This window comes from Herpailurus yagouaroundi, unplaced genomic scaffold (assembly GCF_014898765.1).
Source record: "Herpailurus yagouaroundi ecotype Mexico unplaced genomic scaffold, PumYag 160, whole genome shotgun sequence".
NCBI lineage: Eukaryota > Metazoa > Chordata > Mammalia > Carnivora > Felidae > Herpailurus > Herpailurus yagouaroundi.
This window is the reverse complement of record NW_024412401.1, coordinates 35,778,033-35,791,522: the sequence shown is the minus strand read 5'-3', so window position 1 is coordinate 35,791,522 and position 13,490 is coordinate 35,778,033. Positions and strand designations below refer to the sequence as shown.

The window sequence follows — 13,490 nt, the reverse complement described above, 5'->3', positions numbered from 1 at the left end:
GACACAGCCATGGTACTCCTCCACACACTTTCCCCCTTGTGCTAATCCATGCAAACAAAGTAAAAATTTAAAGTTCCAGTTACCCTGGTTATAAAGTTCAAAATTACAGGTTCTAAGAAAAAAATATTGAAAACTTTCTGTTAACTTTTCAAATATGTTTTCCTGTGCCTCGAGGTTCCTGTTACCAGACCTCTGGATTGCCGATCAACACCTACTGTTCCGTATGGTCTGCCTTGTAGATAGATTCCTGTGTGTTGTGGCAACCACTGGTGATTACACTTCCACCCGGCCACCACTGGGTTCCCGATCAGGATTCCAGTGTGTGGCGGGAGAGGTTCTTCCCATGTTACCTAGCAATGCACAGGACACCAGCTAGGTGTCCAGGAGTTTAACTCAGTTGTGACACTATCTACCCAGAGATAGCATTAGATCCCACAGGTTAAGGTTTCAGTCCTACAGGACTGTCCCCCAACTGGCCCCCTGCCCCTTCAGACACCTGTCCAGGTTGTCACCTGTGCTTCTGACCAACTGGCTATGGATTGGAGTTTCCAACCACCCCTGCCTTGGGTTCCATTAATTTGCTAGAGTGGCTCAAAGAACTCAGAGAAACATTTTACTTACCAGATTACCAATTTACTAAGGCAAATAACTCAGGAACAGCCAGATGGGAACGATGCAGAAGCCAAGGCATGAGGAAAGGCTTGGAGATCCCATGCCCTCTCCAGGCACGTGAATCTCCTCAAATCTCCCTGTGTTCACCATCCTGGAAGTTCTCTGAACTCCATCCTTTGGGTTTTTATGGAGGCTTCATTACATCGGCATGATTTAAATCATTGCCCATTGGTGATTGATTCAACCTCCAATCCCTCTCCCCTCCCTGCAGGTCAGGAGGGTGGGACTGAAAGTTCCAAACCTCCAATCCCAAGTTTTGTTCTCCGGGCAATCAACCCCAACTCTAGATGCAGGTCCTAGAGTCGACTCATTAACATAACAAAAGACCTCTCTTCACATAGGAAATTATAAGGGTTTTAGGAACTCTGTGCCAGAAAGGGCGCTGAAGATGAAATATATGTTTCTTATTAAAGGGGTGCCTGGGTGGCTCAGTCAGTTGAATATCTGGTTCTTGATTTAGGCTCAGGTCATGATCTCATGCTTCATGGGATTAAGCCCCACTTTGGGCTCTGCACTTTAAGTAGGGAGCCTGCTTGGGACTCTCTATTTCTCGCTCTCTCTGCCCCTTCCCTGCTCGTGCTCTCTCAAAATAAACATTAAAATACAAACACACACACACACACACACACACACACACACACACACACACACACATATCTTACTGTAAATCACAATATTGCAACCACTTCACCTAGAGATCAAAAAAATTATATCCTAGGGGCTGAGCCTCAACCCTCCTGCCCACAAGGCCACCACCTTCACTCCACTGTCAACTTGAGTAAAATGCATCCCCATGGTGATACAACTCCACTGAAATGTTTCTCACAGTGTCCTGGAAAGTGCCTGCATCAGAATCTCAGGAAAGCTTATAAAGGTTTAGAGTTTGGGGCCTTATGATAGGGGAGTGGGGCACTACAGTTGGCATGTAAAATAATTCTTATCCGGGGCGCCTGGGTGCCTCAGTTGGTTAAGTGGGCTCATGAGTTCAAGCCCTGCATCAGGCTCTGTGCTCATAGCTCAGAGCCTGGAGCTTGCTGAGGATTCTGTATCTCCCTGGCTCTCCGCCCCTCCCCCGCTTGCCCTTGCGGTTGCTCGCTCTCTCTCAAAGAAAAAAAAAAAAACATTAAAAAAATTAAAAATAAAATAATTCTTATCCTACAGCTTAGGAACCATGAAAGCTGCAAAGCCAGGTCTAGAGACCTCAGCCTCCACACTCACTGCTCTCAGTGCTCAGGGTCAGAGAACACCCAGGAAATGTCTTTTAGTTACACAGAACCAGTTGTCCTTTTAAAGAATAATAGCAGGAAACATTCCAGTCAGGTAAAATTCCTTGAATGTTGCCCATGTCACGGGTGCACCTCATTGCACATAGCGTGTTGCAACGCTCTGCTGTGAACACCACGTGCTCAGTCTTCAGATTTTGTGGACTGTTCTTATGGGAATGCAGGCCTGTGCAGTGAGGCCTTGCAATTTTCTGCCAGGCCTTGCAGTTCAGGCCATCAGCCAGCATTCTGGCCAGTATTATATGGGCTACAGTAGCACTATTTATAATAGTTTAAATAAATCAGATTGGTTTTTTGTCTTGAACGCTAGATAGAATATTTACTGTGAACCACCAAGGGCGGAGGGGTCAGTTGCCCTACAAAAGATCAAGCAACTCTCTCCATCAGATTCTGAACGATTCTTTTCCTCAAGCCTTGGAGGAAGAAGAGCTACTTTGTCCGACTGTGCAACTAAGCTTTCATTTTCACTTAGTGACTGGAGATCCTTATTGTAACACAAGCTTTTACCAAGAATGTGGCTTTTCATATGCAGTATTTCCTTTAATTCTCACATCGACCCTGAGAAGTAGATCACACTGGAATCCACTGAGGCGCAGGGAGTGTATACAGGAAGCATATGGTGACGCTGGAAAGTGGGCCCAACCGGTCTGGCTCCACAGTCTGCGCTCCTAACTATGACGTGATTGGCTGTAGGCATAAGATTAGTGCTGCAGGCATGCTTATCTTTATTTGTTCGTTAATTCATTCAATAAAACGGACTTTGTGTCAGGTCCTAAGCTAGGCGCTTGGAACACAAAGTCAAGTAAGAGACTGACCCTCCCTGCCCTTGACATTTCGAATTTAATGATGAACACAAACAACTATAGGAGCAATTACAAGAACTAGTATTAAGTGCTAGGACAGAAGTGCAGGGTGAGGCTGGGGAGGCACAGACACCGGGCATATAACCAGAGAAGATAGTCATGGAAGGGTTGGCACCCTGAGCAGAGTCCCGAGAGCGGGGCAGAGGTCAGAGGAACTGGAGTTTGAGTAAGCAACAGGCACAAAGCCCAGAGCAGGGAAAGGCAGACGTCAAGGAATGCAGGAAGTTTACAATGAGAGTTTATGTGAGTGAGTTTGGCAAAATGGTAACAAGTGGATCTGGAGGTGCTGGCGAGGATACAACCTAAAATGGCGCACTTTTTCATGTTTTTATTTTTGAGAGAGAGAGAGAGAGAGAGAGAGAGAGAGAGCACCAGCAGGGGAGGGGCAGAGTGAGAGGGAGACACAGAATCGGAAGCAGGCTCCAGGGAATGAGCTCTGAGCTGTCAGCACGGAGCCCGACGCAGGGCTTGAACCCACAAACTGTGAGACCATGACCTGAGCCAAGGTTGGAAGCTTAACCGACTGAACCACCGAGGCACCCCATAAAACAGCCTTTCTGCCATAGTAAAGCTTGGGCTTTACCCTGAAGGTAACATCAAGCCATTAAAGCATATCAAGAGGAGTCACAGGGTCAGGGTTTCTTTGTAGAAAGAGGGTATTGGTAGCCTCGGGAGGGATGGCCTTGCCAGCCAACTCTACTCTCAGATCAGAGGTCCAAGTTCAACCCGCACGGGGGGCTGCAGACCTCCTGCCCTGCAGCATACGTAGCTAGTGAGAGTTGGAAGAAAATTATGAGAATGCCATATGCATCTCTATGGTGTAAATGACTAAAAGTGACTTTAGAATAGAGGTTGGAAATGTGAACTGATTATTACCAATGAAATAAACTGAAAAGGTTTTTGAAGTGCTAGGCCCGTAAAGTCTTATGGATAGATTCTTTCGAACTTTCAAGGAACAGATAATTCCTGGCTAAATAATTTCTGAAGCATGGGGGTGGGGGAGTGGGGTGGGGAGGGAAAGCCCAAATGACTGCACTGTTAGCGTAACCTCACTCTAAAGCCCAGGAAATATTCCACTAAATACTAGCCAATGAAGTTCAGAAATGTATTGAAAAAAAATAGTACATGCCACGTAAGCTTTATGTCAGTATATTGTTACTTCAAAGCTGAAAATGGTGTGTTCTAAGGCAGGGAAATCACATTTGGGAAGACTGATCTTTGATCAGGACACTTGTGTGGGCCATTTAGTTACACGAATGTTAATCAGTTATTTCCATGCCTACCCCATCTTGCCTTGGGAAGACATTATCTTAAATGCAAAGATTTTAGCAGTGTTTTGTCTGGTAATGTAAACTGTTTTTTATGGTTAAAAAGAAAAGAGATGTGGAATACACAATAAAAAAGCATTAAGACCCTCATTTAAATAAGACCAAGAAATGGAAGACATTCCAGCGGTTGTAAATCTTACGTGCAGAGATAATCTTGCCAGTCGTAAAAAATTCCGTATGTTTAGGGCGCCTGGGTGGCTCAGTCATGAAGCATCTGACTTCAGCTCAGGTCATGATCTCAGGGTTTGTGAGTTTGAGTCCCACGTTGGGTGAACTCGAGCCCTGCTTCAGGGGAGCCTGCTTCCCTCTCCTTCTCTCTCTCCGCCCCTCGCTCACTTGCACCCTCTCTCTCTCAAAAACAAAATCCCTATGTTTAAACAACGAGGTACAATATTTTCATCTGTCAAATTTAGAAAGATTGTGAAAATGGCAATTCTTAGTCTGAGCAAGGATGCCACATAAAGAGCAGTCCTACGCACTCTCTTGAAGCCGTTTCAGCAAACGGTACCAGAAGACTGGAAGGAAATCGTACGTTTACAGTGGTTTTAATTTTCCTTCATTTATTAAAAAAAAAAAAATGGAATGGAATCAACCAGACCATAAAATTTGCCTTTAAAGGCAGACAATTCAATGGGTTTTTTGGGTATAGTCACAAAGTTGTGCAACCATCGCTACTATTTAATGGCAAAACATTCTCATCCCTTCAAATTCCTTTTCGACTCTTCCTCTCCTGGGATGTGCTCCTCAGTTAAAAGTACTCTTCCCTCACAGGCTGGTGGTGAAATGAGCCCAGAAACGCCTCTAGGCCGGGAGGGGCCTGGCACTGGAGAGCGTGGGGGACGGCCTAGTCTAGCTCCCATGTAGGTCTCCAGCAGCAGAGCCGGTTCCTTTCCTTGGTTCCGCCTTTCCCCACCACTGGCGTTGTACCATCTAAGAGGCTGAGTCAGGCTCTGAGCCTAGGCGAGGGGGTCACGGGCGCGAATGGGTCTCTTCTACAGGTGATTGTGGGCCAGCGCTTCTCAGGCCTGCCTGCACAAACAGAACAAGCGGAGCTCAGCCCTCACCCCACACTAATTAAACCAGAATCTCTGTGGGCAGGGCCCAGGCATCTGTATTTTTTTTTTTTTTTTAAGTTTTCCAGGTGGTTATAACGTGCAACCAACGCAGATAAGCCGAACGTCAAGCCATAAGCCTGACTTTGTAGTCCAGGTAAAAAGGAAGATTTCAAATTAACACTTGACAGAGGCGCCTGGGTGGCGCAGTCGGTTGAGCGTCCGACTTCAGCCAGGTCACGATCTCGCGGTCCGTGAGTTCGAGCCCCGCGTCAGGCTCTGGGCTGATGGCTTGGAGCCTGGAGCCTGTTTCCGATTCTGTGTCTCCCTCTCTGCCCCTCCCCCGTTCATGCTCTGTCTCTCTCTGTCCCCAAAATAAATAAATGTTGGGAAAAAAAAATTTAACGACAATTCTTTTAGTAATTCTGATATGAATGGTGGAATATGTTGTTTATAAAAATACAACACAGCAAAGAATACATTATTAATGTTTTGATTGTATTCAAATTTTTATTTTAAACAAAAAACTTCATACAATGATTTTAAATAAAACGTGGTATATTCTAGACATTTTTTTTAACGGTTTATTAAATTTGGACTCCTACAGTTCTGTTGTGGTGCTTTCTTCAACATTTATATTATTTCTTACCATTTTACCATCACTCCTAAACTTGCTAAACAAAGAATCACTCTGTCCTGCTTAAGTGAAGCTTCACTTCAAGGAAATACTCCACGACCACATAAAACACACACACAGAACAGTCATTGTTTCTATTTACAAAACACAAGAAGTCTGTCCAGCCATTTGGATGTGTTGTTACATTGCCCATACTGAGATCAGCAAAAAGCCAAGTAATAAGCAAGATTTCACTTCAGCAGTGCAAAGGATGGCATCAACCAAACTTCATTAAACAAACCGACAAATTACAAACATATTCAGCAAAATTCAACTTGTGTAATAGAGATTTAAAAGAAAAACACAGAGTGGGTCACAACTAGACTGGTTTTCACTGTGCAACTTTCCTCAGGGAACACTACTACCCATTTCACATAGAAAGGAATATGCATCAAAGCCTTTGTTCATGAAGAAAATGCCCTTCAAACAAATTTGTCATAAGGCGCCAAAAAAAAAAAATTTTTTTTTAAATGAAGCAGTTTGGCCCAGAGAAAAGCTTATACATAATGTATATACATAGTGTATACACATTGATATATTACAATTTAAACCATGTATATTAGTCATTAGACAATTAAATGAGTTGGCTCAGTGAGGTGAAAACGTGTTCATTTTCTTTAAATATGTAATCATTGCTGATATGCTACACACTATGCTTTGACATGGAAACTAGTAACAGAATTTAAAGCTGCCATATTGCCAGCATCAGCCCTGCAGCAGGCGTTCATATGGACAACATGCCATCTAATCCCGAAAAAAAAGCAAAAATTCCACTACCAAAGGTTAAAAAAAAAAAAAAGGCTTATGCACTATCCCTTACATTTTTGCCTATTTTTTTTTAAACAAAAACAAGTCCAGTTCACCACAAGTTAAGCACGACCTGACAAGCAAGTTCAGCGGCATGATGGGGAGAGAAAAGTGACATACAGCATGCATTTACAACTAGCACTGATCTATTCTGTCATACAAACTGGAATACAAAAATCCAATTTAAATAAGACTAGACTAACTGTAAGAGTAAAAAAAAAAAAAACACACACACACACAGTAGACTTAGTTTGATACTGATTAATTTTAAGAGTAAAACTCATCCTGTCCCCACTTAATACTCTACTGCAATTTATTTGATGGCTAGAATATTTACTTAAAAAAGATATTAAATACCTGTATCATGAAATTACATTCTTTTTAACAAGACATACTGTGTAAGAAAATAGCTCATGTGTGAAATGTGTCTGAAATGCATTTTTCCTCACAACTATCAAAACATCCACTCACACTAAAACAACCCCCCCCACCCCGAAAAAAAAAGGGAAGAAGGGACTTGGGCAGGTGAGGAGCAGGGAAGGAAAGGTCTACCAGCACAGTGATTAACAATGGTTCAAGACAGAACCAACAAGAGTTGGTCAAAAGGATGCCTTCAATACATGGCTACAATTAAAAACCAAACTCAACCACTTTTGGTTCATTGCAGTGAGACCAAAAAAAAAAAAAAAAAATATCTCTCACAGATTCATATAAATACTAGACTCCAGCTCTTTTATTATTATTTTTAAAGTTTTTCCATTTGTTTTTGCAAGGCCTAGCTACCTTATTACAATTTATATTTGCTCTGCAACAACTACAAGAGGTAGGCATAGAGCATGAAAAAGTTTCTTAGTACCTCACCGTGGACTGTTCACCACGTGACACCATTCACTTTAGATCCGTAAAGTGATTACTTTCTAGTCTTTTCTAAACCCCAAAACAAAGCTGCTGCCATCCCATAAATGTTCTAAAAGAGTGTACTGACAAGTAAGAAACTTTCTCTACTGAAGGATACTGTCATAGTGTTTGCTGCAGAGCATTCATATATTTTATATATATATATATATTTATTTATTTTAAAAAATAAACAAACAACAACAAAAACCAAAGCCAGGTTCCTAGAACCAATTCTCTTGATTCTCTACTTCCACAAAACAAAGGGTACCATTTGGCCAAGACTACAGATGTGGGTTTTTTTTTTTTTTTCCACAGATGCAAGTGCCATGCAAAATAAATTAAAGAACAGATATCAAACATACATGTGATAAAACTACTGAAGGTAGATCTTTAAAAGCATTTATATAAACATAATTTATAATACTTCTCTTTTTTCCTTTATGTACAGTCACAAAGCTGTAGCTATACATCTAGAATTTCCTCCGCTGTGCCCCCACAGCGCAATCTGTAGCGACCAGTTCTCCAGCTTATAGTAGGGTCCCATAATGCCGACAAAAAAATGTATATTGTCATGGATTCACGGATGAACCAGGCTACTGCATAATCAAGTTTTGAAAAACACAGTGTGCCACCCTAGGAATTAAAAAAACAAAAATTTACTGTCGAACTATACACAGTTAAAAAATGGAATTCTTCAATTTCACTCTTTTAAAATATACCATATGAAATCAAGCCTGCTTCTTTAGATAACTGAACTGCTTAACATCATTTTTTTTGGAGGCTTAATAAAAGCGGTAGTATAACTATCACCTGAAAGTTGAAAATCAAGTTAAGTTTTCTGTCCACATTCCACTAAAGAAGGTAATGTTTAAACCCGATGTTAACCTTCAATGGGAAGCTGAAGAATGGGTTGGATAAATTTCAAGCTTTTCTAAATTAAACCAGTTTTAGTTCCACCAAATGACTGCCAACCTTTTCATGCCTGTCCACATACCTGGACACCCCTGAGTTGAATGTAGTCAAATATAAACCATGCCAGGCAATGACACATGAAAAATACCATAATATCCCATCTGAATACATGGTGGGCTGCCCATCCAATAATTAAACTGGCAACAAAGCACTCTGAAATTGGCTCACAAATTATTGTAGCGGGAAGCATGTTAATTCGCAATTTGGTCCACCTAAAAAAAAAAAACAAAAAAAAAAACCTTTTCTTTAAAACAGCCTGGTTACAAGACCAATCAATTCCCTGCCCCCCAAATGATCAGCTCTTTAGCCTGTTACATAAAAGCCCTTGTCTCTTTAAAGAGTATTTAAGAATCACTTTTCTATTTTTATTTAGTACATTAAAGAAAAAAATCTATAAATTCATTTGTATGGCCTACACTCTAATGAGTAAAGATTATAAAATTCAAAGTGTAGAAAGAAAATAGAGAACAGCACATTAAAGATAGCAAAGTCTCAACATCTCTTTACTGAATGCATTCAGGATTACACAGCAAGAAAATATATTTAGACATTAAATTTATTTTAACAAAGATGCTAACCTCTCTTTTCTGGAACTAAAAAATTTGACTTTTAGATATTTTAAATATCAAGTTAGACCATGTAAAAATTACTCTCTCCCCCCTTTTTCTTTTAACCATGTATAAAAAGAAGAAAGCCAACTGATTTACCTGATCATTCTGGATTGAAATTGGGAAATTGAATAAGAGCCAGAGTTTTGCATTGCAACCTGAGTGGACATCGCAAACCTCCAACCTCTGAAAATTAAGACAATTATAAAGTGAACTGTGATGATGAACACCTGCAGGCATGACTGGTTATGCATTTACTTACTCATCACTGTAAGGAGTTAAGAACTGTTGGTGTTCAGGGTGAGCCTAGTTCTCAGGATCAGCACCCTACTTAGGGTGTATCGTACTCCTGGATGTTTTAGCAAATACACAGGACTATGACAGTACCATCTAGAACTGGAAGGAGCTACAACCTCTCAGTTTACAGTTTAAAAAACTTAAAATACAGATGTTCTCAAAGTACCAAGTGGAGTGGGTTCGTATTTAATAGTTTAGTCTCGCGTCACCTAGGTGGGTCAGTCGGTTAAGCGTCTGACTTCGGCTCAGGTCATGATCCCGCGGTCCGTGAGTCAGAGCCCCACATTGGGCTCTGTGCTGACAGCTCAGAGCCTGGAGCCTGTTTCAGATTGTGTCTCCCTCTCTCTCTGACCCTCCCCTGTTCATGCTCTGTCTCTCTCTGTCTCAAAAATAAATAAACGTTAAAAAAAATTAATAGTTTAGTCTCTGATCACTACTAACCAAAACCAAAACCAAAAAAAACCCACCAAATCAAATGGCGGGCAGTGGGGGGTGGAGTGGGGTGGGATGGGATGGGGAATATGTGTGATGTGTGTGTGGATATTCAACATGAAATGCAAACAAAAGTGGTATTATATATACATCTCATTGGAAACACTATGAAACTATGAGCCACATGAATAGCATCATGAATTTTTAAAACATACCAATTTTTAAAATCCTATCTTTAGTAAATTATCACATGAGGCAATGAACCCCTTTAAAAGCAAACAATTTTGTGACAGAGAAAATGTTAAGCCATTCATATGAATCGTTAAAGTGGCTTTTTAGCAGAGCATCAAATAATCTGAGAAATTCCAAAATGTGGAATCATATTCTTTAAATTTTGTAAATCTTTAAATTTAAATCACCTGCTAGCTTATGACTGCACTAACATTTTTAATTCTTCTAAAACACATAGAAATTTACATCCATAATAATGAAAATTTATAATCACAGAGAAGCTTCCTTTTCATTATGTCAAATCACATTAATTTAAAGAATGTAGAACAATCATTTATTCACATATTTCTTTCATAACAATATCTATGAACAGGAATTACTTTCTTAAAAAATATTGACCTATTCTGTACTCACTAGCAAAAACTAAAATAAAATAGCCCCTTAATCCAAGACTTTAACAAATACAATAAACCAACAGAAGTCAGTTACTAAAAATACTACAGCCTAATGTGATTTAGTTTGCTTACCGGTCAGCTATGGCTTTGGCCATAAAGTAATCCTCAGCAATGTATTGAGCAAAAGCTATAAGCCCTCCTGCTTGATCTAACACATCCTTTCTCATTAAACAAGACATTCCTGTCACACATTTGAAGCCAGTTACGTTGGCAGAGATATAGGACCTTGGATGAGAAGTTCCAAAATACACCTGCCGAAACAAAAGCAAAAACATATGTGTGTAATTAGGATGTTATGTTAAAAGTATGGTATGTATATGGGGCGCCTGGGTGGCGCAGTCGGTTAAGCGTCCGACTTCAGCCAGGTCACGATCTCGCGGTCCGTGAGTTCGAGCCCCGCGTCAGGCTCTGGGCTGATGGCTCAGAGCCTGGAGCCTGTTTCGGATTCTGTGTCTCCCTCTCTCTCTGCCCCTCCCCCGCTCACACTCTGTCTCTCTGTCTCTCAAAAATAAATAAACATTAAAAAAAAAAAATTAAAAAAAAAAAGTATGGTATGTATAAACCTTTTTTTTTTCCGAAAGAATATCCTTTAGGTATGACTGAGTATCTTATTATTCTTACATAAACTACCTGAATAAAAATTTTTATAAAACAGTGTTTTCATGTAGCAGGCAATCAGTAATTTCTTGTTTGGTTGCCTATTCTTGTTATTACCATTACGAAGAAAAATATACTTCTAGGAGGGAAAAGTATATATTGTATTCCCAAATAAATACTGTCTTCCCTAAAGATTCATCCAAATAAAACCTAATTTGGATATAAGTCAGGTAAAAATAGGACTCAAACACATATAAAATATTCATTAATATATTATATTTTATAATATATAATATATATTGTACTTTAAATATGTGTAACTGCACACACACACCCCTACACATAAAGGTGTATGTATATGCATATATGTGTATGCGTATGCACGTGTGTTTATGTGTGTACTCACACATGCATACATAACACACAAATACTCAAATATTCACCTGTAGGTTTATCAACCTACAGGACAATCCTGTTTCTAAATTCCTTTTTTGCACCCTTTTTTTGCATAGCTGGCTGCTTCCTGCCCCTGAGTCACTGAGCTTCTTCCTGATTTGCCCAATGTTATCTTTCAATGTATCTTTCACAAACAGGGAAGATACTGAAATTCTGTCTTCCATTTTACTCCCCCTTTCCCTAGATATGCTTTGAAGTCATGAGCTATGCAAGTTGCTAAATTAGTGGTAGAATAAAATGGTCATCATCCTAATTATTAGACATAAAACCCTTTTGTGTACATCTTAGATATGCTGCCTTTCCTAACTAGCTTGAAATAGAGAACGGTGATTTTTCCCAATGGCAGCAGTTACATACACACAGCATGGAACAAGAGAACTGGCAGGGGTGGTGACAAGTAACAGGATTCTTGCTGCCTGCTCAACATCCAGACTGTAGTGAAGTTGTGGTTTATGGGGCTGAACTGAACCAAACGCTGAAGACCAGAAGCGCACATCTTAATTTCTTAAGCAGTTATTAAGTGAGGCTTTAGGAATGAGGTGGAAATAGGGACTCCATCAAAGGCTCCCAGGATTTCTTTACAGACTGGAACAATCCCTCTATTTCCATTCACTCTAAGTATGGCAAAGGGGCCTTTAAGGATTACATTTAACCTAAGTCACTGATTTGTGTGATCTGGGGGATGCTTACCACTGCCATTATAAATCAACTTGGATATTTGTAAAACAAAAGTATGATGTGGCATATAAGAATAAAAAGTATTTTATTTTTGGGGTGCTTGGGTGGCTTAGTCGGTTAAGTGTCCAACTTCCGATCAGGTCACGGTCTCACGGTTCCTGAGTTCAGGCCCTGGCATCGGGCTCTCTGCTGTCAGTACAGAGCCTACTTTGGATCCTCTGTCCCTCTCTCTTTGCCCCTCCCCCACTCGCACGCTCTCTCAGACTCTCAAAAATAAATACTAAAAAAAAATTTTTAAGTATTTTATTTTAAAGTAACTACTCAGAGTTTCTCTTACTAAACAAAAACTCTGATATTTAAAGACTTGCAATAGGACAAATCTATTCATGGGCAGTATTAAGAGGTCATGGCTCAAAGTGCCAAAGGTTAAATTCCACACACAATGTACCTTTACCCCTAAGATCTGTAGTAATCACAAGACTGCAATTCAAAATCATACAAGTGCAGATACACTTAAAAGCAAGTTGACGTGTTTAAAAGACTGCAGCCATATGTCCTTCCCTTATGACGTGAAAACATTCTTCCTAAATGTTTAGCAGCACAGGAATGGTTAAGTCAGGTCTAGGATAGTATGATAGACTATGATACAGTCAACAAAAATCACTTTTATAAAAAATTACTCATGAGGCGCCTAGATGGCTCAGTCAGTTAAGTGTCTGACTCTTGGTTTCATCAGGTCATGATCTCATGGTTTGTAGGTTCAAGCCCTGCGTTGGGCTCTGCACTGACAGTATGGAGCCTGCTTGGGATGAGCTCTGTCTCTCTCTCCCTCTCTGACTCTTCCCTGCTCATGTGCTGTCTCTGTCTCTCTCAAAATAAATAAACTTAAAAAAAATTAAATGTTGCAGCACCAGGGTGGCTCCGTCGGTTAAGCGGCCGACTTTGGCTCAGGTCATGATCTCGCAGTTTGTGAGTTCGAGCCCCACGTCGGGCTCTGTGCTGACGGCTCAGAGCCTGGAGCCTGTTTCCGATTCTGTGTCTCCCTCTCTCTCTGCCCCTCCCCCGTTCATGCTCTGTCTCTCTCTGTCTCAAAAATAAATAAATGTTAAAAAAAAATTTTTTTTAATTAAATGTTAAAAATTATTAAGGATAGGGAGAAAAGCTGATGAAGTGACAAAAATCATAT

General features: G+C 40.4%; 1 protein-coding gene across 1 annotated transcript in view; it reads right to left on the bottom strand.

The window, feature by feature from the left end:
• Window positions 1–6,705: 6,705 nt before the first annotated feature.
• UGCG (UDP-glucose ceramide glucosyltransferase) overlaps window positions 6,706–13,490 on the bottom strand; it is a 39,211-nt gene continuing 32,426 nt past the window's right edge. Inside the window, exons 6-9 of the mRNA XM_040481960.1 lie at window positions 10,646–10,824; window positions 9,258–9,344; window positions 8,573–8,762; window positions 6,706–8,211 (exon numbers count right to left, since the gene is read on the bottom strand). Of these exons, the coding sequence (XP_040337894.1) occupies window positions 8,041–8,211; window positions 8,573–8,762; window positions 9,258–9,344; window positions 10,646–10,824 (627 nt within the window). The 3' untranslated portion in view covers window positions 6,706–8,040. The remainder of the gene's footprint in view (window positions 8,212–8,572; window positions 8,763–9,257; window positions 9,345–10,645; window positions 10,825–13,490) is intronic.